Source organism: Ciconia boyciana, chromosome 8, assembly GCF_034638445.1.
Source record: "Ciconia boyciana chromosome 8, ASM3463844v1, whole genome shotgun sequence".
NCBI classification, from domain to species: domain Eukaryota; kingdom Metazoa; phylum Chordata; class Aves; order Ciconiiformes; family Ciconiidae; genus Ciconia; species Ciconia boyciana.
Genome location: NC_132941.1, coordinates 17355814 through 17382389, shown reverse-complemented (window position 1 = coordinate 17382389; position 26576 = coordinate 17355814). Strand labels below are relative to the sequence as shown.

The 26576-nt window shown below is 38.2% G+C and overlaps 1 protein-coding gene across 9 annotated transcripts in view; it reads left to right on the top strand.

The window, feature by feature from the left end:
• Window positions 1–26576, top strand: part of THSD4 (thrombospondin type 1 domain containing 4) — a 348910-nt gene that overhangs the window by 68830 nt on the left and 253504 nt on the right. For all 9 annotated transcript variants that reach the window (XM_072870146.1, XM_072870150.1, XM_072870148.1 and 6 more), the window contains one exon: window positions 9039–9141. In XM_072870146.1, coding sequence (XP_072726247.1) covers window positions 9039–9141 — 103 coding nt within the window. The remainder of the gene's footprint in view (window positions 1–9038; window positions 9142–26576) is intronic.

Below are 26576 nucleotides of genomic sequence, written 5' to 3'. Positions count from 1 at the left end.
GCTAGTTAGTTTAAGGTGCCTTTTTTTTTCTGTCGTGGTTTAGCCCCAGCCAGCTACCAAGCACCACGCAGCCGCTCGCTCACTCCCCCCCAGGGGGATGGGGGAGAGAATTGGAAGAGCAAAAGCAAGAAAACTCGAGGGTTGAGATAAAAACAGTTTAATAGGGAAAGCAAAAGCTGCGCATGCAAGCAAAGCAAGGAATTCCTTCACTCCTTCCCATGGGCAGGCAGGTGTTCAGCCATCTCCAGGAAAGCAGGGCTCCATCACTTGTAACGGTTACTTGAGAAGACAAACGCCATCACTCCGAACGTCCCCCCTGGTCCTTCTTCTTCCCCAGCTTTATATACTGAGCATGATGTCATATGGTATAGAATAGCTCTTTGGTCAGTTTGGATCAACTGTCGTGGCTGTGTCCCCTCCCAAGGTCTTGTGCACCTGGCAGAGCATGGGAAGCTGAAAAGTCCTTGACCAGTGCAGCAACAACTAAAACATCTCTGTATTATCAACACTGTTTCCAGCACAAATCCAAACCATAGCCCCATGCCAGCCACTATAAAGAAAATTAACACTATCTCAGCTGAAACCAGGACATTTTCTTTTAAGTAATATGACCTAGGAAGAAAGAATATGTTGCAGAAGCAGTGTAAGAGTGTGTTGTATCAGAAACTCATTTTTGATGGAAGCAAGAACTCTAAAATATGAATAATGCTGTCATTTCTGTTACACTTGGCTCCTACAAACTCATAGTCATTTTTAAGGTACATTTATGGTGCTCTACGACTGTTCACTTTTTGTGGAAAACAAATTGTTCCACATTGTAGGTCTTTTTTTAAACAAAAAAGAACAAAATGCAGTCTCTCAACGGACTTACCAGAATTCACCCTAGATGTAGTAACATCTGTGCATTTGTGCCTGTACATTTCTGCCTCATATAACACCGCATAAGCATTTCTGTTGCCTCATTGTCACTTAGAATAGAGATCCTTCTCTAAGAATGTTGTGATTATTGCTGTAATGAGAATTTTTAATTAAAAAGTGGAATATCATGGTAATACAAATCAGAAACTTCCCTAAACTTTCATTCCTTCTGCTGGAACCATTCAGGTAGTCCCTCCTCCCACACAAAGGCCAGTCATTTAAATGGAATGCATGCAATTGAATTTCCATTTAAATTGATTAGGCTTTCATATAGAAAACTGGTAGAGGATTATTCCCATGCACTGATGAAGCTGGTAGAATAAAAGAGTAAAGTAGTGAAACCTACGTGACATAAAGACTGCACCCCAGAAAGAATGGGCTGCTCCAAGAACAGTGTTTTTTGAAAATGAAATAAAATATTGCTGGAAACCCTAGAGTAGATGTTTTATCACATTGGCATAATTTTCTACAAACTACGAGGACTAGATATATCGTCTTTGCTTTTTAAGTCTGTTGATTTCACTAGAGTTGCATAAAGTATGAGTTTGTCTCAGGGTCTTTCAAAGCTGATATTGGTGGTGCCTTTCAAAAAGGGTTTTGGAGTGGCTGATTTTTCTAGTATAAAGAATACTACTACTATTATATTAAAGCAACTATCCTTAGTACATAAACCTCACATTTTCTCAGGAGGACTATTAAAACATGCTCTATTTTTCAGATGTGTTTGAACAATGTAGACAGATGAGACACTGAATCTGCAGCAAGGCTGAAAGCTTCCATGTTAAGGCATTCTTCAGACTTTGAGCCAGGCTGTGTCAAATGGAAATAACTTTTCATTGATTTCCCATTAAATGAGGCAATAGTGTGCAGTTTAAGCACCTTGAGCATTATATAGTGTTTCTATAAATAGATATTTGAATGGAGGGATTCTTGTATTTGGATTTTTTTATGCAGCATATTTATCTAGAAAAATGATACCACTGCTGAGACTGAGAACAGCTGTTGTACAAAGTAGTTATGATTTCTGTTACAAATGCCAAGCTTTTGATGCTTGATTGGGATCATGTAAAGAATATTCTATGTGCACTCCAGTCTCGATACTGAGGTACTTCTTTGCTCAGGGAACTGGGCACTAAAAGAAATTTGGGACAGTAAAATAGTAACTACATTTTGAAAAAATGGCTTTGGAATGAGTTGATAGTCATCTGGTCTTTTGCTGGATCAAAAAAAGACTAGCAACAGTCAACTGGCTAGATCATTGGCAGGTGTGAATTGACATAGCTCTGACTTCCATAGCATACTTGCATATCACTTTACACCAGATGATAGTCTGTTCCAGCATGGTCTGTTTTCAGTATTTGTCTTCCATTTTCTCATTGTTAAACTTAGATTTTGTAGAAACCAATTATTGTTTCTCAGATTTTTTTTTGTTTGTTTGTTTGGGGTTTTTTGGAATAGCATTTGTAAAAATTTAGCAATAAACAGAAATGGATTATTTCCTTGACACATTTTTTGTACTACTGAGGAACTGTACTGTTAATTTTCCTGCTATAGCTCTTTGGTGAGCCCCTCCTAAGCTTATAGTGCCAAACGTTTCCAGTCATGCATATTAGATCAGTATAGATGCTTTGTGTGGATGGATGAGTGGCTAACATTTTATTTAAAACCAAAGCTGGACTTGAATCTTTTACAAGTTGTTGAAAATCTTAAATAAAATAAGTTATTTCAATCTAATCAGATGGATCTGTCAGTGAGAATTTTAAAAAAGCCACAAACCCGTAAAGTTAAGCAGAAATACGTCTTTTTCCATCTGTTTGGTTGATCTTTCTTCCCCATTATTAGACATACTGTGTTTTCAGCTGTAAAGTGCTATGGAAGGGAAAAAAGGTAAAGCAGTAATAGATGCACTTGCCACATTATGCATTAATGCCTTATTTGTCTGAGACGTTGCAAAGTTAATAAAGATTAGGTTTGGGTAACACTTCAAAGACTTTTCTAGTTAAATTCAGAGGACTTTCTTGGTGCAAAGCTGAAATCATTAATGGAAAAAAGGGCTCTTAAGTTCCAGACTGAGATGGTAGCAGTTCCCTTACCCATGGCAGCGGGAGCCAGCACGTACCTTGGGGAAGGCAGGCACCCCGGTGTGCAGCTCTGCCACGGACCATCTTCCATGTTCCAAACTCAAGCTCGTTGCTAGCTGAATGGGATTTGGGCAGAAATAGAATGATTTTGTATTGTGCATACATCTAAGGTCTTTTCCATCTATGACAGGCAGCCCCTTGAAAGCAGTGAGGGAAAAGAGAAAGGCTGCGACCCTGTGTTACTTCCTCCCTTAGACTCTGCATTGCTTCAGAATCTCTCTCTGGTTAGTAAAGAAAGTTAGTAGTTTATGATGATTGTCATAACTAAGCTTAATCTCCATTGCAACAGACACATAGGTGTAAATTCATGGCTTGAGGCAGTGCCGAGATTTCGGGTGCTCATTCCTCATAAACTTGTCCAGATACCACTGCATTCAGAGATGTTAATTTTCATTCCATGTCAAGCCAGACATTTATAGTGTACTGTCTGTGGTCATGGACTGTAACTAGAGCTGGCTAGCACTATTTTTACTGCAAAACTGTTCTTCACATAATTTTTAAAATTTTGCATTTTAAAGTTTCTTGCATATTTTTGTTTTTCAGAAGCATCAATTCCATTTTAATAAAAAAATCTGCCTGATATTTTGTGCCACAGATATCTAGACACATTTAATGTACCTTATTTCTTTTTTTAGTTGGCAGACAATTGTCTTCATGTTCTGTTACTATTTTTAAAAATTAGAACTATTGGGGAAATAAAAGACTCTCCAGTAGTTTAAATGGATCTGTTGCTGTCTTTCAGTGTGTATTCAGCTAGACAAAAGTAGGTTGCCTTGTTTCTAAGTAACACTGATAGGAGCGTGCATGGTCCTTGGCAATGCAAAGAAAAACAACTTAACAGAATAATTACAATTTGAAGGACCCCAGATTCTGCTTTCAGATATGGATGTGGAACTTCCATATGTTTCAGGAGGAACAAGGCACCAGCACTTCAGAGTAGAAGTTCACTGCAGACATGGTAGATTGTTGTGTAAAGGATTGGAATTTCTATAGTATGCATATTGCAAGGACATACCACTTTTAAAAGTATGTTCTGAAAATGAAAGAATCATCTTCAGATTACTGTTTCAGAAACAAGGATTTTAATTATTTTTCTTTGGAGATGTGTTTATCTTTTGGAATGTCGAAAGATTAATAGGATTAGATAGAACCACTGCAGAAATGAAAACTAGAGTACAACTAGATTACTTGGACTTAGTTTACTATATAGTATTGCACACATAGAAAATATTAATTAGGAATTATGCCTAAGCCTGCAGAATCCAGAAGGACTATGGGGCCTTGGAAAAAGGGTTTGCGAGTTACTGGAGGTCATAAGAATGAAACAGTGCCAAAAATCTTAGTCAATGTTTTAATTGCCTTTAGAGGTGGTTTCAGGATCAAAATGGCCCATTTACGCATTTCCAGAAGTGCATTATCTCAGTGCAGCTTTGAAACAGCTTTGCTAATGGCAGGCATGCATCCAGTGTGAGCGCACATCTGTTGGCAGACTGATAATTTCCTGGTGTTTTGCCAACACTTTATTAATTAACCGAAATGTCAAAGATTTGTTAAAAACCTGTGCTTTTCAAATGTTTCCCAAAAGCTGAAAAGCAAGTAGGGTGGTTTCTTTGTTTTACAGTCTTAGCTGTACTAGCAGCTCATTTTAAAAAGCTGTAATGGTACATGACAAAGAGAAGTACTGTGTGTTGCTGTCCCTCAGAATACTTTTGTACCTGTATATCTCAGATGAAATTGCGGCATAAATAAAGTTACTGCTTCAGAAGTGCAAAGTTTCTATCAACTGCAGACACACTGCATTTCAAGAAGTTTGGCCTGAGGTCCCAAAACACAAAGGAATACTTCTAAAATGTTTTGTCTTAAGCACTGCCTGCCTCATCAATGCAGTGTTGTGCTGCTGCTGTTAATTTCATATTCTGAAAGTACAGGAAGAAAAGTTGGCCAAGATGTCATACTCACTGAAACAGCTGCAGCAGTGGAAGCTCTGAAAGCATCTTAACTTGTGCGAAATGTCCAGCACTTTGAAGGTAATTAGCTGAATAAAGTCCCGCGTGCTTAATTTATGACATTGGTTTTTCCAAGCAGCATATTTTAAGTAGGAGAGACATAATCTAAAAACATACAAACTTATGGATTCTAGATGCTGTTTCTAATTTTATAATACACAACAGAAAGAATAATAATTAAAAAAAACTCTCCCAGCATAGAGTATAGTTTTCTAGATAATTTATATCTGTCTCTGCACGATGGAAGCTGAGATTTATCTTAGTAGATGCAATGTATATTTTTTGCCTATCTGGCCTCCACAGACTTTGTTTAAAAAGGAGGTTTTATTTCATTTTTTACAAACTTCCAAAGAGGTCATCCTGGTTTTATATCAAAACCTCTGTGAAAAACTTTAGATAACTCCCTCAGTAATCACAAAATGAAATGAAGTTTTTGAGGAAAAAATGAAATTCCAGATCTGTCGTTAACAAAACAATGAATCAAAGTCAACATTTTGTTTTCCAAAAAATTGTTTTCAAGTCCCTACCAGACAGCACGATCCTAATGCCCTCATGTCACTGAGGGGGAACCAAGGGAGAATCACACAACAAGGTTAAATAGTTTAGCAAGGTTCAGTCTGAAAGCCTCTGGAAGATTTTGGAAAGAGATCCAGGTTATTTAAATCCTAGTACTCTGGCTTAGCCACAGGAACATTCTTCATCTGTAAACATGCCAACATGCCTGCTTTTTAAAGCAAAATTGCTATTCGTTTGGCAGAGGGCCAGGAAGGGTGTAGGGACTCAGTCATGGGCAGACCCTCGGACAGAGTGTGAGCCGAGCACAGGTGTGACCTGCTGCATGATGCAGACCACACGCTGCAGGGGACAGTGCGATGGGAAAGCCTGGCTTTGTCCCCAGTCGTCTTCTAATATCTCCCAGCCATGTGTGTGCGCTGGGAAGCAAATGGTGTACTCTGTAAGGTACAACTGTTAGGTATGGTAAATGTGAGCTTTCTTTGGGGTTGTCGTCTTCTCATCACAGATGCTTGTCCCTGTCTTTTAGGAGTTTTATAGTCAAGCTATATGTGTTTGTAATTAAAAAAAAGTGTAAAAAGAGGTTGTACTCTCAGGGAATAAATAAAAAATGAGGATCTACAGAAACCCCTATGCTAAAGTTTCACTTTTGATCGTACAGGGTCATGCTTTTTCCTTTTGGTGAGAACAGTGTATTTTCTGCCTAAAAGATCTGCTAAAAAGCCAGAGAGGCCAAGAGAAAGTGCCTGGCACTCTTAGCTCTTCTGAGAAAGGCTCAAGGATTTCATTTTCAGGGGGGCTGAGCAGTAGGTGGTGTAAAACTGTCATTTCATTCAGCTATGCATTAAGAATTTAGGCGTGGTTAATAAATGATGTATGGTTGTTAGCTAGTATATACGCATAGTATAACTCTTTTAAGCCTTGGTGATTCATAAACTGTAGTAAGTTTGAGTAGTTGCACCTTGCAGTTAACTCTTTCATAAAATATTTTAAAAAGACATTTAAAAATAAAAATGAGTATAATCTGTATAAAGAATAAAGGAAAGTTTTTGCAGACCAGGTCACTCTCTTAAATTTTTACTCAAAATTTTATTTTGTAATTAAACTTTAATGAAAGAAATGGAGGAAGGACAACTGAGTTGGGACTTTTAAAGTAGCTGGGATGTTACTGAGTTAGCCTTTTCTTTTGATTTCGGCTTGATCCACACAGTGTTTAGTGTATTTGTCAGTCCTTTGTCCTGCTTTAAAGCAATGGGCCCTCTGTCCTGTGGGCAACTTTCAGTAAGTTTAAAAACAGAAATTGTAGCTATATAAAAATGATCTTAGAAGGGGCGGGTGTCGCTATTTTTTGGCAACAGCAACGAACATTTTGATCTTTTTATTCATACGTTGTCTGCAGTTGGTATGAGCGGGGTGTACAGGAAATGGTTTATGAGCCAGAAATACTGGTACACAAGAGCACGAGCTCAAGGCTCAGAAAAGGAAAAACAAGAAACAACAAAACTTCACAATAGACTGTCAGAAAACATGTGCCAAAAAAAAAGGGAAAAGCATTCCAAAAAGAAACCCTTCAGGCTGGGTTCTTTGCTGGTGCAAACTGATGTCGTTCTGCTGTTATTTAATGTAGTGACCTTAATTTATACCAGCTCAGCTTCTGTCCCTTCACCTGTAGGATATGTGCTATAATTGGTTTCCGTGAAAAATGTAAGCTTCCTAGCCTTGGTTGGTTGGTGGTTGTGGCTGAATTACCCTTGCTGCATTGCTGTGTCATAGATGTAAGGATGTGTATTTCAGTTGTGGGGATATTGCTTTGCTTTCTGCATTTGGTACTAGAAAGACTCTTGGTCCCACCCTTCCAATGTAGTTTGGTGGCTCATGGTCCTATTTACAGGGAAGCTTTTTTGTTTGTCTTTTTATTAGAGGGTTTGTTGAGGAAAATAATGTTTGCATGTACTTGGAGATCTCAGAAGGGTGGGCAAGCAAAGCACAGATGGCTGTTTGGCCAGAAACAGTGTTTATTCTAGAAGATTTGTTACCGTAATTCTAATAGAAGATAAAGTAGTCCATGAACCTTCCCCCAGGCATGCCTTTGGTACAGTTTATAGCCCACTTGAAAACTCTTGACTTTGACGTCTCACTGATCCAGTTACAAACATCTTCATATATAGATGGTGGATATAAAGCAGGAACTCTGGGACCTTTGGTGTGCTGGCTTTCACTGCAGACACGACCAGTCTTTCCCCCTATACAAATATAAGAGAACTGACTTGCATTTGGAACAAGAGCTCTTCTTACTGATTCTCTTGCTGTTCCCTACAAAAACACAGTTATTTAGCCATGCTGCTTTCATGTGATATTGTCTCTAGTTTTCCCTTGAAATCTGTCTCCTATAGAAAAAATATTATGCTGTTCTAGTCCAGTTCTTCATGTGGTTTCTACTGTTCTTGAATAGTGTTTTTAATAGTCATTTTGATCATCGAAAGGCTACCTGAAAAAATGCATCTGTGACCAAAGTTTGTCTATTTTCTCCAAGTGTAGAAATTGCTCTAATTAACCCCTCTCCTTTTCTAGAAATCTTTCTCCCCTTTGTATGTGCCCACACACAGAGTAGTCTTTTTCTGTAACTGCTGTAGTGTGAGGATACAAGCAGAACAAAGTAATTAAGTATTTAAGTATTTAACTTGTATTTACTTTTGGAATCTGCTTCACATCTAAACAAGGCTTGTCTGCCAAAGGCTTGCATTGCAGGTGACCTAATAAAAGATGTTACTTCTGTCTGTAAAACTTGCCCTGCCTCAATACGTGTGTGTGTGTGTGCACGTACGCGTCTGTATATAAGAAGCTCTTCCCAGAATTTATCTTCAAGAACTCCAAAGCTAGCATTTGAAGGCACAGGTTAAAATACAAAGTAATGCAATGACTGTAATAGCAGCATGTAGAAATAAAAAAGGAAAAGCGGTAATATGGTATTGAAGCATAGGATGAGAATAAAAAGCTGGTGTGGCCACCAGCTTTTTATGTTATGCTGAGTTATGGAAGCACGTATGTTAAGTGTTTCAACTCTGTTGAATCAGAGCTCAGAAAATTAATAATGAAAAATGTGAAGCTATTGTGGAAAGGAAATGATTCAGATCTTATTTATTGAATTTATCTTGAAGTGACATCTTTGTGCTGAGGAAAATGACAGCTCAATAAAAAATTTGATTTTTTTTGTAGAACTGTTGCTTCATGAACTCCACAAATTCATTTTTTTTCTACAGGCACTTTTTATACTTTTACTTAAAAGCACACTGTTTGTTACCTGTTTTAAAGAAAAGGAGTCTCCTGATGTTAATATCATTCATCTGGATTAGAATTTGACAATGCCTTCATTAACCTTCTAAAGTGACTTAATAAGAAAGCAATAACAACATTGTTGTTGATTATAATGTGACCTTTTTTTTTTTTTTAATTTAAACAGATGTGTCCTGAAAGCAGCAGAAATATTAGAGAGGTGCAATGTGCATCATACAATAACAAGCCATTTATGGGTCGATTTTATGAATGGGAACCTTTTGCAGAAGGTAAGGGAAGACAACTTGGTTTTGCATTATTACACAGATTGTGTTTTGGAAAGGCAAATGTGATTTTTACTCAGTGGAAGCCACCAGGCTTTGACTGTTTGAGTCTTGCTCATTTTGCTCTGTTAGTCTGCTGCATTTATTCATGGGCAGACAAGCAGGTAATCTCACATCAATATTTCCTATATTTTACAGGAATGAAAGCATATTAGTCCTACTTTGACTGGTATACCATTGGCTCTGTATAGTGTGGCAACAGTATTTCAGCTACGACACTGTTAACTATCTTCTTTTTTTTATGTGTTTACTTTTGATGACAAAGGCTCAGTATGGCTCCATTTCAGTAAACAGAGTTAATTTTTTTTATGCCAGCTTAGCATGTGACTCATGGTCCGTATGCATTCATTTCAGGACTGTCTGGCTGTCTGATTTATATTTTCTAGTGGTATGTTTGACAGTTGGGATAGTGACTATGGGAGGGATACCTGTGCTATGGACTTCCCCAGCTGCATGTTGAACTGGTTGTCCTGGAACACAAAGCAGCAGCAGCTCTTGTAGTGGTCTGCCACCCCTCTAGAGTCCTAACCCTTGGAGGATAAAATCTTAGTCAGTTGGGGGTTATAACCTTTCTCCAGAAACATGTTTTGTGAAATAGTTATGTATTTTGTTTGTCTTTCTGTAAACAAGAGCTGGGCCCACCTCAGTTGAGATTTGTGATTATTTATGAGGTAAATAATTCATTCTTCAAATATGTCTCTGGATTCAGAAGAATTTAGTTCATGTCTTATTTTTGAAATGAACATTTTTTTTAAGAGTTGTTTTCCACAAAACTTCAAAGGCCAAAGAGGATTTATGCATAGAGAAATACATATGCATACTGTGGACTAGCTATCTTTATTATTCTGAGGCCATTCTATCTCTTGGCGTGAATCACTAGTAGGAGAGTACAATGATGTCTTTGTTACCCACAGACTCCTTTACCAACAGGCTGTGTGTGCTCTGTACCACGTTCTGTGCAATGTCTCCCCTCCAAATGGAGGCACAGTCTCACCTTAAAATTTTAAAATGCAGGATATAGGCCCGTCTACTTAACCGTTCTAAGTTTGAGAAGAACAAAGTAGAAGGAAGAGAATTTACCTGTATTTTTTAAATGTCTCCTGAATATGGCTTTTATTGCCTTCTGTGTAAGTAGCTACATATAATACAATGCCACAAAATTAAATGGAAGTAATACGTTATGCCATGGCTTTTAATGTCTTACAGTCAGTGATTGCAGGGATTTCTCTTTGCTGGAAGACTTCGTTACAAATAAAGGCTTCAGTGTACTATGATTTATCTTTATGGCAATGCCCTGCCCCAGAACGTCCTAAAATTGATGTAGTGGCAAGATTTACCTGATTATGCACATCTTCAGTGTCTACTCTGTGTATGCGTCATATGTACATATCTGCTCTGGGGTAGTTAGTGCTCTGTGTAGTTTTACTTTCCTTCAGTCTTTAACTCATTGTGCTGAGTTGCTTTCCCAGCTCTAAAAGGGAGGCAAAATAAAGAGATTTGGAAAAGGAATGGGAAAGTTTCTTTCATGATGGAAAAATTCCTCTTGGTTCTCAGATTTTCATTCCCCCTCTCTTCATCCTAATAGGTTTAGAAGGAGAAAAGGATGATAGCTACTGGTGATTTTTTGCTGTTAATAAACTGAGGTCATGTCTATCTTGTAGTATAGAGCCTGATACTAAGTTTTGAAGTGAAAGCAGTGAAAAGCACATCTGTATAGGGCGGCAGCTGGGTGTGTCAGCTGGAAGACAGCACATGCTGCTGTCACTGTATTGTTCTTGGGGACCGAGGGAACCCTTTGCTGGACTGCATTGTGTGAATAGCTGTCTCTGAGCCAGCTTTTGGCGTTCTGTGCCTTGCCTCATTGCACAAAGGCAAGATACCTATTTTGTAACAATAAAGACCCTTCCAAAGATGTGCTGAAGGAAGTATTAGAAGTCATTGTTCGTTTATTTTTCAGGGGACTCGAGTGTTGCAAGTTGTGAAGTTCCTTTTTCCTATACCCAGAAATGGAAATTTTCGTGGGTACTTAGCATGTTCTCTGTAGCTCCTTTAGATGAGCAGCTTTGATCCACAATTGATGTTACCTATTTTTACAGCTCAACATGAGTCAGTGCAGATTCAGGTAGGTTTATATCTAACTCCCAATTGGTCTAATAATTGTTTCTAATGTAGTCATGCCTCAGTCCTTGTTTTGTCTGTTGTGGGTGTGGTGAAGACTTGCACAGCTATACCTCTTTATCTCAAATTATGAACATCCGGTATATACTATGCTTTTAATTAAAGTAATGTTTGGCATTGTGAAGTTGCCCAAAAGGAAGTTTCAGAGCTGTACAACTTTGGCACTTTGTACCATGCATTTAGGCAGAAAAAAGAGCTTGGTACTTCAGCAAGCACATGGCTGAAGGCATATTCTGCAGACAGCATGACTTCTTCTACAACACGGCCCCAAAGACTTATGAGGTATTAGCTTTGATGCACCCCCCCTTCAAACTGCTATTGACAAGACACAGCCAATGCTGAGCCAGCTCAGCCCACCTCCATCTCCTTGCTTCCTACACAGCAGCTTTGACTCACTCTGCCCTGTGCCAGGAAAGATGACTCAGGGGATCTAAAACATGCCACAATCCTTTCTTTTTTCCTCCCCTGCATAGCACAGCTTGCTCCTAATGTTTATGTTGGATCAATAAGGGCAGCTAAACCATAATTAACAGCTGTGTCTTGATGGTGAGTTAAGTGTAATTATTATTATTTTTAAAAAACACACATACTTTTATTTCTCCCTTGTTCAGATTGGTGCAGCTGCATTTCTAACCCCTGTTTTATCTGCTACTGCTCCAACACAAACTTTTGTCTTTATTAAAAAAGCCATATTAGAGGGACTATAAACCCTATGAATTTAGAGTATTTAATGAAAAAACCCTAGTTTGTGTTGGAGAACCAATAGCACATAATGACTTTAAGGGCAGGATCTGAGAGGAAGGATCCAGTTGTGACAGAGGGAAAACATCACAGTGACATGACCCTAAAACTTGTAAGGAAGTGTGAATCTACAGAAGCAATAAATGTTTTAGTCATTCTGATAATTGAACTCTTTAATTTGAACTCTTTATTTCAGCTAACTTATTTTTAATTGTGGTGAAAAATTCATAACCTAAAGTGTTTGATATTTTGATGGCTGTATGAAAAGAATCTACTGAAAGGAGAAAACCTGTTGGTTCATTGAAAAGGATAGCTCAGTGGGAATCTGACCACAGGAGTCTTAGTGAAGTATAACCACATTTTTTGAGAGGAGGGAGACAACTGGAGATTTTTTTGTCAGAAGTCCTGTATAAGGTTAAAGAAGAAATAAAGTCCTCTCCAGGAGAATCTCTGTCTGATACTTCATCTTCAGGAGGATACCTGGATGGTCTTATACATCCAAAATATATTGTCAAATATAGTATTTTCAAATCAACAACTGCAGAAAATCCTGGTCAACTGCAGGCCCTCTTGCTTTGAGTTCTGTTTGATAATGACAGCCAGGCTTTTGTAATAGACAGTATTTTACACTGGAATCCCAGCCATGGGTTTCAGTTAGCAGCAGTTAGAATTACACCTCTGCCAGGCAGGCAGACGTAGGAGCGGTACACGTGCAAAGAGCACGCTGTGGCTCTGCACTGCGCGCTCTGCTCTCTTTAGATGCAGAGTCCTGCAGGGACATTCGGCTCTCCTGAATTTTCCTGTGCTGCTCTTTGGCACGGTAACCAGCAAGAGGAGCCTCCGGCAGGGCTGCCTCTACTTGCTTTGCAAGTGGAAGAGGACTTCGAAGTCTAGGAGGAGCTAGAGTGATTGCACCTCCAGCGTGTAAAACTTGAAATAGCTAAAAATGTATTCTTTGGGGACTTAGCTTTTTCTTCCTTTCAAACGTAGCAATTTACAAGCAGAAATATACTGCAAAGTTTCAGCGTTTTCTGCTGAGAGACAATTTCACTTTCTTAAAAAAGAGAAAACGAGGTTTTTGCAAATCAGAGCCTGGTCCACTTAGTCAGACATGATTTGTCCCTAAAAGATATTGAGGCTTTGCCCCCTTCCCTCATAGTAAAAGAAATGCAAAATTTTAATGGAAATGATTCTGTTTTCTTTTTTGAATTTTTTTCATTTTGTTATTTTAGAGCAAAATTTTAATGGGAAGTGTTCTAAAATGCAGACTCGACCAAGCATTTCCTCCTAGTGATGTTTTTATTTGCTTTTTGTTGAAAACAGCTCTAGTTTCAGTGCTCCCCATTCAGGTGAATGCACTTGTTTGCAGGACAGCACACTTACCTCCATCGCACTGACAGTGGGAATTCTTGCTGTTTCAAATGTACGTGTTATTTTACATATGCAGCTGTAACTTGTATTAGAGCTCACTGGACGTGAGCTAACAAAAGTGGTAATAGGAATGAGGACGTGGCTAAAGGATCATCATAGTGGTGGCTGTACAGATGATTTAGTTCCACTCGGTAGAATCAAGATGTCTTTGGCTTAAAATACTGTATCAAGCCCGACGAGTTTCTAGGAACAGAGCCATGCTCAGATCTTGAAAGCTGTTTAGTTTGTTGCTGGCAGACAGCCGCTGGAACCTGAAGGCCTGCACAGAGTGCGTGGAGAGGCCTCCGCTCCCCGCTGCTAGCAGGCGGGCTGGCCTCGAGGGCAGCGCCTTTCACCTGCGCGGGATCTGCAGGGTCAGCCGGAGTAGGTGAGCTCTGGCAGCGAGAGGGATCTCTGGAAGGCTTGGCAGAGTTCATTTGGTTCCTTCTGATTGCCAAGTCTGGCTTCCCCTTACAACTTTATTTTTCTTTATTTTTCTATTGGATTGCTGAGAGACAGAAGTTGTACAGAGCCTGTACACCACATTGCGCTTTGGAGCAGGGTTTGAGTCAGGCTGAGTTTCAACTGGGATAAAAATTCCTGTAGCTCAAAGCAGCAGTAGCGTATATGAAATGGCACTAATGTCACTGCTGCATTTTCTGCGGGGGAAAAATGGGGCCCCAGTCTCCCCCAATACCGTTGTTGCCAAACTTAACTACTGATGGGCACCATAATGAGCGATTCCAAATGAACTGGAGTGAAAGAGGCTGACAGGCGACAGGTGTCAGCACCCAGCCTTGCAGCAGGGCAGTTGGGCAATTTCAGCTGGCTTCTGTTTACTTGAAATGTATCAGAATCCAAACTTTGAATGGATGGAAGGATATTTGGTCTGCGTGTTTTTCACGCTAGACTTCATGGTACTCTTTCTCTAAAATGACTTTCATGTCAGCGCTCCATCCTGAAGCCTGTGTTGTGTTCAGAGGAGAGCTCACTGTACAGGTAGATCTATGCATGCTGTAAAATCCTTTCTGAGTTTACTTTTGTTTTAAAATACCTTCTAGTAACCTGGTTTCTAGCTATAGATGTCTCCCAGCTACAGCTGTGAAAAATACAAGCTCTGAAGAAAATGAAATGTAGAACTCCCACAGGTGTCTAGCAAATACTGCAACTTCAGTACTTTGTGTCAGATAAGAGGCATTTATGATTTATACTGAACTCATTTTTGGTATTAGGATGGAGACTGAAGACTAATGCAGGGCTGCTACATTTATTTATTGCTGGTTTTTGTTGTTGGATTTGTAACAACAGCGTTCACTCATTCTGAAGGACAAACTAGCTTCTCAGATCAAAATGTAGTGGCCCAACTTGAGATGTTAAGTTGCTAAGAAACTTCTCCAGTCTGCTGGTAATTGATGACACTGAAGACACTGAATGAGCTCTGGTTAATATGATTTAAGTAATTATAAAATGGAAGAAAAGCCTAATAGATCTTTTAAAAATCTTTGTCAGGTACTGAGAGGTGCAAGTAGCATTAAGCACTTCTGGAATGGAGTACCCAGAAGTCAGAGAAGGCTGGCTTCAGAGAGTTGTTATAGGGAGTACAGTCAACAGGACAATGCAGATGCTGCCTACAGATCCTTGACAACCAGCTGTAGGCACAGGGTAGTTTTGCTGACGTTTCAGGGTTTGGGAGGTTTTGGCTCATTTGCTTGGGCTTTGTGCAGACATGGGTATATAGGCTTGTGAGGAAAACATTTATTCAGTTCTAAAGTCTCATCAGTAAGATGTTTTGTGGAGCATTTTCCATTCAGTTGATCAGCAGAAATCATCTACCGGAACCCTTCCTGGGAGTGTTTGTAAATCTGCTAAATGAATATCAAAATCCTGACAAATAACAGTACTCTTGTCTTGTCAGATTTCTAGATGTTGCTTCTAAGTTTTCTGTTGTTACATGTGACTATTTGTGTATAGCTACCAAATATGCACAAATAATTTTACAGTAAATTTTGGGGCCAGATATAAATGTGGCCTACTGGGTGTTGTGTAATGTTGCAAATCAATGGATATTCTGGGCCAACTCTGAATATGTTATACTTGTTTTCAGTGGTTTAGTGTGCTGTTTTTTCTTCTGTTAGAATCGTGAGATATGTGTATAAACAAGTTATAGATATATATTGTTTATATGCATGTTATTAGTGCAAGCATTCATTCAGTGTCCATTGTTGGATTTTATTACATATTAGTATAAAACCATTCTAGAAGCATTGTTAAGTTTGATACATACCAAGAAACATAACATTCGTGTCATTTCTTCAGGTTAACTGGAAGTGGAACTTCAGTTTAGAGTAATTAGAGAATTCATCCTTGTGTAAGATTAGTAAAGTAGGCCCTGGTGTATGTTTCCTGAATGCCTGTGATTTCTTGGCTAGAGAAGTGCAGTCCTTGAGAAGCAAAGGTAACGTAGTCACAGTTTATGAACTCTTGGCCTTTCCTGATTTGTAGCTTCCAGTTCCTTGTGGCTTAGGATATGCTGTGCTGAACTAGTATTCTCTCAGTTTTGTGTGCAATACTTTGACAACCTAATTTTTTCACCCAAAGGACAAGAAGAAGTCTTACTGTTTTATTTATACTTTCTCTAGTAAGTTACTTCTAGTTAGTGAACATACAGATGTTTGAGTATATACACATTATCTCAAGAAATAATTCAGCTGTGCTGCAGTTCATCCAGCTGCAAGGTATTACATTCAATGAGGCAGCTGCTTGAAGTCTTCATTTCTCATGGCAATAGACCATACTTCTCTGCTTTTTTTTTTGCCTCCACCTGTTAGAAATCTTCTTGATTGCTTTTATTCCATTTTATGACTAGCTGTTCTTGAAGGTTGTACTTTAATTGCCTGCGCTGTATTTTCTATGACAATTTTTTTTTGTTATTCCTGTTTTATATGAAATGTTGTAGCCAGACAGATTCATCAAAAAGGCAACAGACAGAGTTTTGGGAGGTTTGAAGTGTAATGAGTAGATGCTGTTTGTATTTGTTGATTAGCTACAACTCAAATAGAGCACACTTCTCTAACAATAGGTAGTAACAGAATATAGGTTATAACAGAATTGGCATTCTTACATTTCATCACCAAAAAATGAAGGGATTATTACCACCCGTTTTTTTTCCTTGTTTGTAGTATGTGTGTAGAAAAAAAAACTGTCTAGGAGTGGTCTCAGTTCCTTCCTGCAAACCAAAAGTCTAAGTCTATGCCTATCAATTAAAATAAGTGTTAAACAACTGTGCTGATATAATTCCCTTCTACATGCTGTTCGCTTGTACATTTCTCATGCACTTTTCTTCAGGGTTATTATCTAGCATAATTTGAGATTTAGGAAATAAATTTGGAAAAATCTTGTGAAAACTTTGTCCTGTTTTGTATTTTATGAGAACTGATGGCTTCAGGTTTTCAACTACTGCGTGAGTTGACACATGAAACATGCTGCAATTTACTTTGCTTGGCCTTTTCTATTATCTGTTGGGCTACTTTTAAGTAGTCTTAATCTCTAGCTGTTTCACGAACAGTTACTTAGCAAATGAGTAACGTTAAACTGAACTAATCTTATACTGATTAGTATAAGATAAGACATCCTGAATCATATACCTGAAATTATTGACAGGAGCTTAAGCACTATAGGTGTACAATTCCTCTTGAGTTCTGATGGAATATGAGCTCTGATTTCCTTTAGAGTCATTGGAAATCCTATCCAAGGCAGTGAAGTATCCATTTTTCACACATTACTGAAAATTCTATTTCATTTTTAACTGCAACCTCTTTGAAATGTTGCTCACTTATGAGACTAGAATTTATTCAAATGCAGTAGAACAAGAAGTTCATTTATACTATGTCCCTTTTCCCCCCTTTATTTATTCCTGATTTGTGAATGGATCACAAGAGAAAGCAGATGGAAGTTTGCAAAGCTTTAAAAGTATGGCTGTGCTGAGGTATCTGAGGCATTTCTTTGACTTCATCAATAAATCTGCTTCCTGAACATCTGTTGTGTTGAGCTTGACCTGGAAATTGTAAATATCCTGTGTATTACTGAAATATGTACTACTTCTATAGAAAGCTTTAATAAAAAAATATGCTTAGATGCTTATATATATGGAAACCTAATGCTTCCACATGGCAACTTACCTTTTATAGTTATTCTTCCTGTATAATTTTATTAATATACATGTTTTGATTTGCATTTGTAAGAAGCTTAGTGATATCAGAGCCTGGCTTTCACCTGGGATTCTGTGGTTTGTTACAATTCAAATAATATTGCATACATTTTTTTAACTGTACTATTTTAAGCAGGGACCATACTCTGATATATGAAGTCAACTGTTTCCCTGTAATAGGTCACATGCACTGCATGTGGTAATGTTTCCAGTTCATTGTGCATATCTCAATTTCCCCACTTTTCTACTTGTTATTTGGAGGGGAAAATGGGTTAAGAGGGATGAGAGCAAGAAGAATTGGGTGTTTATAGATGGACACCTGGATGAGCCTCAAGAATTGGAAAGGGTTGTTAGTGCATTTAGGAAAATGGGAAATGACATCCATTGAATGTTATCATTCAGCAGTAAACTCAGTACACTCCAAAGTGGACTTGAACGTAAACCATGTAAACAGAATGTATTTTTAAGAAGACAGGAAAGTGAGAGAAAGGACATGAGCTGACAAGCCATATTTGTCCCAATCTTACAGGGTTTAGGTAAATTTAGCCTAGCTTTGCTGTAGAAGAGATGTCGTCTTCTGTATCCAGGTGACCAATATTTACTGCTTTCTTTTAGAGTATCTGACCTGCCTAGTTGCATTAATTGTGAGTTGGGTAAACATGTCAGGAAGAATTATGCCCTCATTTCAAAGCACACTTCTTAGTTCCTTTGGTGGGAGCAGAAAGTTAATGACAGATGTTGTGGCTTTCAAGCTTAGATTTAGAAACAAAATTGTATCCAGATTGTGTGGTAATGAAGATTGTTAGGCTAGAATAGAATGTAGAAGGAAGATTTGATTTTTGCAAAGCACACGTGGAAGTGAGTGGTATAGATCCTTTTAACCTTACTTTGATAAAATTTGTCTTGACTCCCTCCACTTGCTACCAACAGCAAGACCTCCATGGGTTCAGATCAGTATTCATGTCTGCAGTATCAACAAATTACCTGATACTGTGCAAGCGTCTCTGAAAAATGCTGTGCAAATTCATACACTCATGACTTGAACTGAAAAAAACCCTAACAATTTTTTTTCCACTGCCATATTCTCTGATTTTATTTGTTGTTCTGCAAATGAGTAAACAAAATCTTTATTGAATTTCTGTAGTAGATTTTTGCCTGTTAGTGGCCCTTGGAACAAGATACAGAGACCCAATATTCAGAAATGAACAAAAAAACCCACCAAAACCAGAACCGCCACCCTATAAAAATGAATCAATGAATACTTTGATCCACAAAACCCAACCTACTGGTGTAAAGTACTTAGTAGCTTTATCACAGCTTTCTTAATGTCTGACTTAGCTGTCAAGCAGTCTTTAATAAGCAGGACTACATGAACCAACAGTATTCTGTAACAGTCCTTATATATGTATTCCTTATATAGCTTCATTGTGTCTGGTGGCTGCGCAGAGCAGTCTGAAACTTGCTGCAAGTGGACAACTGAGGATTTGGATCCCTTTGATTTGGGGAGCAATCTGGGTTGTATAAAGGTGGGCAAGGGGATACCTTAGAAGCAGAGTCCTACTAGGAATCAAGAGGGTGTGGTTATGGAAGTGATCATCCAGGAATGAAAATTAGCATAGAGCAAGGTTGCTTTAAATTAACATACCCCAAGAATTTAACCAGCCTCGGGCAATTTCAGGGGTTGGTCTCCATCTTCTCTGTGTCCTCTATTTTGAATCTTATGCCAGGCACAACTTTCTCAGAGCCCAAACCTCTGGCATGTATGAATTAGGAAATAAAGATAATGCTGATTCCTCTTTTTTAGTCAGTTCTAGCAAGGGTTGTGTGGCAACCTTACCCAGTGGTAGAATTATAATCTTTTTGAATCTCCATTTCATTTTGTAGCATCAGATCTTTTTGTATGTTGGTTTTGTCAAGATAAGGGAGAGAATGGGGGGCAAATTAAATATCTCGACTATCTTATCAAAAGGGAGCTTTTCTCACACTTTTTAGTGCTGTTTGCGTTGGCATGGTTACTGTATACAAGTACATATGTAGGTTAAGTGCTTTGGGATGCTTCAGTCTTTTTTGAGATGATATTGTCATTTATTTTTACTCCTGTTGTCCACGGGAAAAGTCCTCCATTAAGCATCAGAGCCAAAATGTCGCTCCAAAAATTTGCCTTTGCTGTTGGATCAAAATCTTTCACCTCCTTTGGCTTCTTTATAGCAAAACACCAATGTAAAGAGGGCATCCTGTCCTTATTCCTACACCTCTTTTGGTGTACGAAAAATGAATCTTAGTCTGAATTCTAAATCTGTTCTTTTTGGTGGTAGGTTCCTTTTGTAGCAGACAGAGACAAGCAGGCTCGGATGCTCTGAACAGATGGATTTTACAGCTTCACAAGGAAACTATTTTTTACAAGTTTTATGATCGTAGTCCTAGGAGTCCTTGTCACGCAAATCTGTACAACCATTTCTTGTAGTATAATGCACTAGAATGGGGGAAAACTTAGGGCTCACAGTGTTTTGCAGGTGTGCACTTCTTGCACAAACCCCAGTTATCCTGCCATGTCTCCCAGATCCATGAAATAGTCTGGAGAATAAAATAGAGCTGCAAGGTCGAGACTGTGTAATCATTTTAACATGTTATACATTAACTTTGGGGAATATTGAATAAACAGGGCAACAATTAAGCAAAGGATTATCAACATGTGTTCCATCTTTGTTGTTAAATGTATGACATATTTATTCAACACATTTCTTTCACAATTTTCAAATTTTAAAATCAAATATATATTCTTGATTTTAAACAATTTCTTCTGTGCAGTGTGGGTTGGTTAACCTAGAAGGCAAAACTGAAAAATGCCTGGTGAACATTCTTTTCATGTTTAAAAATAAATTAACAACTGAGACATAGGGAGAAAATACATAAAGCGAGTTTGATACGTAAAGTGGAAAAGAGGCTCCCTACTAAAAAATACTTATCAAGCTATCTTAGATTTTTAAAATTACTATCTTTGCATCAGTTTATGTGTGGAAATAGTTTTTGTTGATTCAATTATGCATTTCAAAAGGTTTTAAATAGTTTCATAATATTTCCCATGTGTTTGATTTCAAAAAAGCTTTCACATTTATCTACTCTGGTCAACAGGGCTTGTTCTAACGTGGTGCTGCGTGTGTAGCAGGCTGCGGAGCTCCCAGTCAGGTTGCTGCTGAAGTTAAAGGAAGGCAATATAAATATGACTTTTTATAGGTCGTAATGGTCCAAGAATTGTTGAGGTTAGTGGGAGTTTTTCCCATTCACTTCAGTGGCTTTTGGATGAGGTAATTTAGAAGAAAATTCACCATGTAACTAAAAAAGTGAACAGAATTGAGGTCTGATCCTGCAAAACTTTGTTGCAGGTTGGTAATATCCAGATTTCTGTGTATTCAGAGAATTGGTATGTACCTAATTCCATGGAGGCTCAGGACCTCACTAGAAATTTTCACAGTTTCTTTGAAAAAAGATGACTCGGTTCGAAGAGTCCACCTGCAGTGCCCACTCTGTTCAAAGGTTCAAGGAGCTTTCGCTGAGTCTGGGCCCAGTTCTCTTGGGTGAGTGTACAGGCAGGGACTCGGAAAGCAGTGGCACATAAACTTGGGGTTCAGAGTTTTCTTTCATTCTGTGAAGAGTTACAAATACACAAAGAAGGGGTTTTAGGACCATCTCAGAGACCAAATTACTTCCTTCTTCACCCCTCCCCAGAATGTCTGTCTTTTGTTTTACTGTATGTGTTCCTGAGCAATTAAGATTGTGACTACTAAATGAAACACCTATTCTACTGTTGAACCTTTTAAGTATTAACAGTTCTCCTAAAAAATCAAAATAGTGTATGTATTCCTAGTTCAAAAAACCTCCAAAAACTGAAGTAACTCTTGGAGAAACAAACTATAAAAGGGGTCCTAGTAAATACAGACTCTTTCCCATCTGCTTTGGGAGGCTGAGTTCTTCTGAGTATTTTTCATTATGTTGAAAGAATTACATATTAAGATACTTTTCATTTATGGGTTGTTCATTTTGAGCCTGTTCCAGTATCAGCTGATACAAAAGGAAAGATAACATTAACTTCAGAGGGAGTCAGATGTGAATCTAAACATTTATGTTCACAGTTTCCATTTGTGTACTCAAAAATTGCTTATGCATACTCTCAGCAGTAGAACTTGCACTTTCGCTTTCTGGAATATTTAGGTGCAAAATTCTATTTTCTTAATGTAATTTCTATGGCATTGTGTGGATTTTAGAAATTAGCACCTACATATACTGAAAAGGTAGATACGCAAGTTCTGGTTGCAGTAAAATTTGTGGATTTTACCTGATTAGCTTTATAAATGTTTTAGCTTTTATAAAGCTTTTATAAACCAAAACTGAGGTTTGGGTCAGTCTACAAGTGGGGCCAGAAGCTTTGATCATAGTTATCAATAGCAGTGTGGTGTGAGTTCACAAGTCCAGAAGTTGTGGCTAGCTGAAAAGATTAGGAAGTCTGCTCAAGTACAGAAGATGTTAGGTTTCAGATCTGGCGAGTCTTCTGCTGCTGTGTTTTAATAGTAGGTGGCTTATTGGTAATTGACGTTTAAGTGTGGTGTAGGGCACTTAATGCATGAGCAATTTTTGCCTGAACTAGAAAATCCAAGCTCTCTCAGGTAAGGCCATAATTGCAGGCTTACCAGTTTACAGAGATGCCTGGGTCACTTCTGGAGGGGCTGTCCCAGTGCCTGCCTCTGAGCCACAGTAGTGGTAAAGTTTAAGATATGCTTGTGAGTTATTGCTGCTTAACAAAAGTACATGCCTAGAAACATGCTAACGGGTAATATCCGTACTTTTAGCCTGTGGCAAACACAAGTTAAAAGTCATTTGCTTAAGCCTCTCTTATTCTGATAAAACCTCTTTCTGTGGGATATGAGTGAGAAGACTTTATCTTTTCTTTTGTAGTATAAGATGAAAGCCTGCAGGTTAGTCCCTATGGCTCAAGCGGAGTACTGAGGCTCACTAAGCTCAGTCAGTCTGGAGTCACTGTGCAAGACTTTAAGAGTGGGGGAGGGATGGGTGGTTGTAAAGATAAACTACTACAGAGGGTTCATAAGGATTAAGTATCATAGCCTATTTTTTAATGTGGCATTCCTTTAAAAGTCCTCAGAAGTCCTCAGATTGACAATTTCCAACTTCATCTCGCAGTATTTCAAAGGAGCACAGAGTTTACAACTCACTGATGTAACTGTTTGCTAGAAAAAGGAGGTTACTTATTAATACGAATGTGGGTGCCTATGCTGCACGTTATTATTTAAATATAGGCATTCCTGTGTCTCTGGAGTGTTCTGTTAAAGTTTTGAATGGAGGTTTTTGGTAGTGCTGAGTGTTATGAAGGGAATTAAAAAGGTTTTGACAATTTAGCCAGCGTAAGTAGTTGGACTGGCATTTATATACGCTTGATATTCCTTCTTGTTATGATGAATTACTATTTTCAAAGCAAGGAAAATCTTACTCACTGTGAAAGAAAAGCTTATAATATGGATGAACATCAGAAGAAAGAGATTCCCAGTGGTAGTATATAAAATGAAAAGCAGAACTGGCTTCTATTGTGCTCTGTTTCTTGGAAGTTTTATAAGCACGGCGCATAATAAATATCTAAGCCACAGTTTGAGGTCTTTTACAAAGGAGAGACAATTCTTGCTAATATTTTTCTGGATCAGTCCTCCCTCTTACACCCAAATAGATACAAATCTCTGGCATTTGTCCACAGCGTCAACTTGTGAATTTGTTAATTTGCTTTCCATATTGTACTATATAACTCTGAATTTAAATCCAAACACCACAAATTTAAAATTAAGTTTGAAAGAGCCAGAGAAACTGTACATTAAATTTGCTCATATATCTGCAAAGAGAGGAGATCTGCTTCTGAATAATTTTGGTCAGAGGCCTAAAAATACTGAGGTGCAACTCACTATGGTTGGTTCTGCTGAAATGGTACAGTGATCCCTCTGGAGAGAGATCACAAAGAGCTAACTGTTTGGATCCATTACACCACTGAGGTGGATATCAAGTATAAAAACAGAAACAGACCTCAAAAAGTTGAGCCTGATCTTTTTTTCAAATATAATAATATGAGTCTGGTGACATCATCAGATCTGAAAAGTAATATAGACTTTTACTGTATTTTTTTCATTACTCCAATATAAATGTAACCCAGTGTATGTAAAATGCATTATAGCAAATCCGCAAGCAATTTCCTTCATTGTAACAAATACTGTATCTCATTAGAGCAAAACAAGCCCCCAGTTATGTTGCAGAACATCTGCTTAATAATTTCAAGTTCCTCCAACAATGCTGCCAAAACAGCTAAGAAGTCAGCATCTAGTCCATTACTTTGATCAACTGAAGTAGTAAGATTATAAATAATGCACCAAATGCAGATCTGGTGAAAGGCAGAGCAGTGCTATTGGCCCTATGCTCAGATAGCTATGGCTGATGGTGATGTGGCTTAAGGCACTGGAACTGGTATTCTGAGGGAGAGGGGGGAGTGGGATGCAGAACTAGATTTCTGGCTTGCATAGATTTCCTATCCTATCTAACAGCGAGAAAGTTAGTTACTCTTTCTGTGTCCAGATCCTGACTCTAAAATTCAGTTTAAAATGCCCTATTTATATCTCCTGGGCTTTCTGTAACACATATGACATGCTTTAACATTACTGACAAGAGCTAAAGCATCTGTAAAGAAACAACAGGTCAATGTTTACGTAAAATTTGGTGTCAGTTGTAATGATACTTAGTATTTGTCTGCTTTGTGACTATATCAGTTTCTGCTCCATATGTCTTAAGAAAAGGGTTGTTTTGTGTTGTTGCAGTGTTAACATTTTGACTACTTGTTTTCATTCCGAGTGTGAACAAAAATGGAAAATGAGAAAATTTTCCAGGAATATAAAACATTTTTAAAGTATCAAATTATTTGGGGTCCACATTGTCAAAACTTAAAAATGTAAGTATGATTGTAATATTATTAGCATTTCAATTTTTTTTTTTTTTTAATTTCAGCAAAATAAAATGTGTTAGCATTCAAATGAAACAAGGAAGTGGAAATGATTTTGACTTCCTTCTGTCCATTTTCAGCAAAACCAACATATTCTGAGGGAAGATTTCAGTTTTCATGAAATGTAATTTTTGGAAACAATGGAAAAAATGTGGATTGAGTCCACTGTATTTGTAACCAGATTGAGAAATATGCTGAAAATATAATATATAAAACATGTCCTTAAGTGCAGGTACTGAAATTATAATTTCCCTGTGAAATTATTGTTGCGCAAGAGCCAAGCGAAGGCTTGTTCCTTCTTTGAATAGCCATGTATTATACCATACCATTGTGTGAGAGTGACCAACGCCTTCTGTTTGTATGTTTTTGTTGTTGTTTTTTGTGGTAGTATTTTGATTCCAAATTTTTTAAGGTCCAGTCAGTTAGTCACACCTTGAACTTGCTTTCAAAAAAATGCAGAATTTTAACCCTAAAGAATCTTGATCATCATCAAAATGCCTTAAACCGCGCCACCTCCCCCCCAACACAACCGTAAAAGCTTCTTGAATTCAGATAGGCAAGCAGGAACTTTGGATTGATCAGACAGGGAGGGAGCACTGCAAGGAACTTCATCTGTCAGAGCTTTCCACTGAGGATATAAAGGGTCTAACAGACACGATCTGTCTGATTTAACAGCGCGGCTGTAATGCATTACTGCCCCAGCTATCTGCCCAGGGCTTTGCTGAAGGTAACTGCTCCCAGCAATGGGACAGCAGAAGTTAATGTGTGTGCTGGCTTGCTCCTCAAGTGCTGCTGCCTTTAGCTGCCTGCTGTAGTCATTAACGCAGCCAGGGAAGTTTACAGCTCTGATTTAATACAGGTAGTTTGAACCTGTCACATTCAGTGGGGAGCAGTGGCAGCTGAGGAGCTGGGACCCACATATGCCTCTTGTGGTGTGGCTGTGGGACCAGTGTCTGGGAGCAGAGGACCAACTGAACCGCGGTGGGATCCTCTCAGTCGGCTGCTGCAGAATTACCCACGGTCTCTGCTTGAGCCCTTGTGCAAGAGGAGTCTTAAAGCCAGCTCTTGTGGATTGTTATCAGTGCTCTTGCTTACAGGGCTAAATAGTTACCTGTTTATCATCTGTGCCACTTGCACTTTGTGAAACCTTAACGTGAATTCAGTTTCTTCTGCTTTTACATATGTTGACAATGCATAATTGCTTTAGCTGGTCAAAAAGGATAAAATAGTCATTTATAAGGAATTAAGAAAAAACCTTGACAGAACTGTTACACTTTTCTGGATTGTAATTTTCTCTCTTACGTCTTAATATCCATTACTGCATTGAAAGAAGGATGCACTCTGAAGTGTGTCTGGTGCATTTTGATATTAGAAGGTTGAAGATAGACTTTAAACTGCCTCAGAGTTGTACAAAAGTAATACAAAAGGTTTTTTACTTACGTAATTTGGGAGGTATATTAACAAATGTGGGCTAGAGCATTCTGCTTTGCTTGCAAAGCACAAGATTCCCTGGAAGATATATGCATTGTTAGCACTGTGAGATTGGAAAATACTGAAATATCTCATTTTAAAATGTTGATTTTGCCTTTTAATTTTAACTGTGCCAGTAAGTCTGAGAAATGTCAAGTCTTCATTATGAAATTTTGTCAAGAAACGTTAAACTACTTCTGGGCACGATGCTTTGTGTTAACATATAAAAGTTAAAATTAGATAAAAATGTGCATGGAGACAAAAGAATACAGAACTTTTCAAAGAAATCTACAAACATCTATGCATGGTAATTGCAAAAAAGTGTTGCACTAG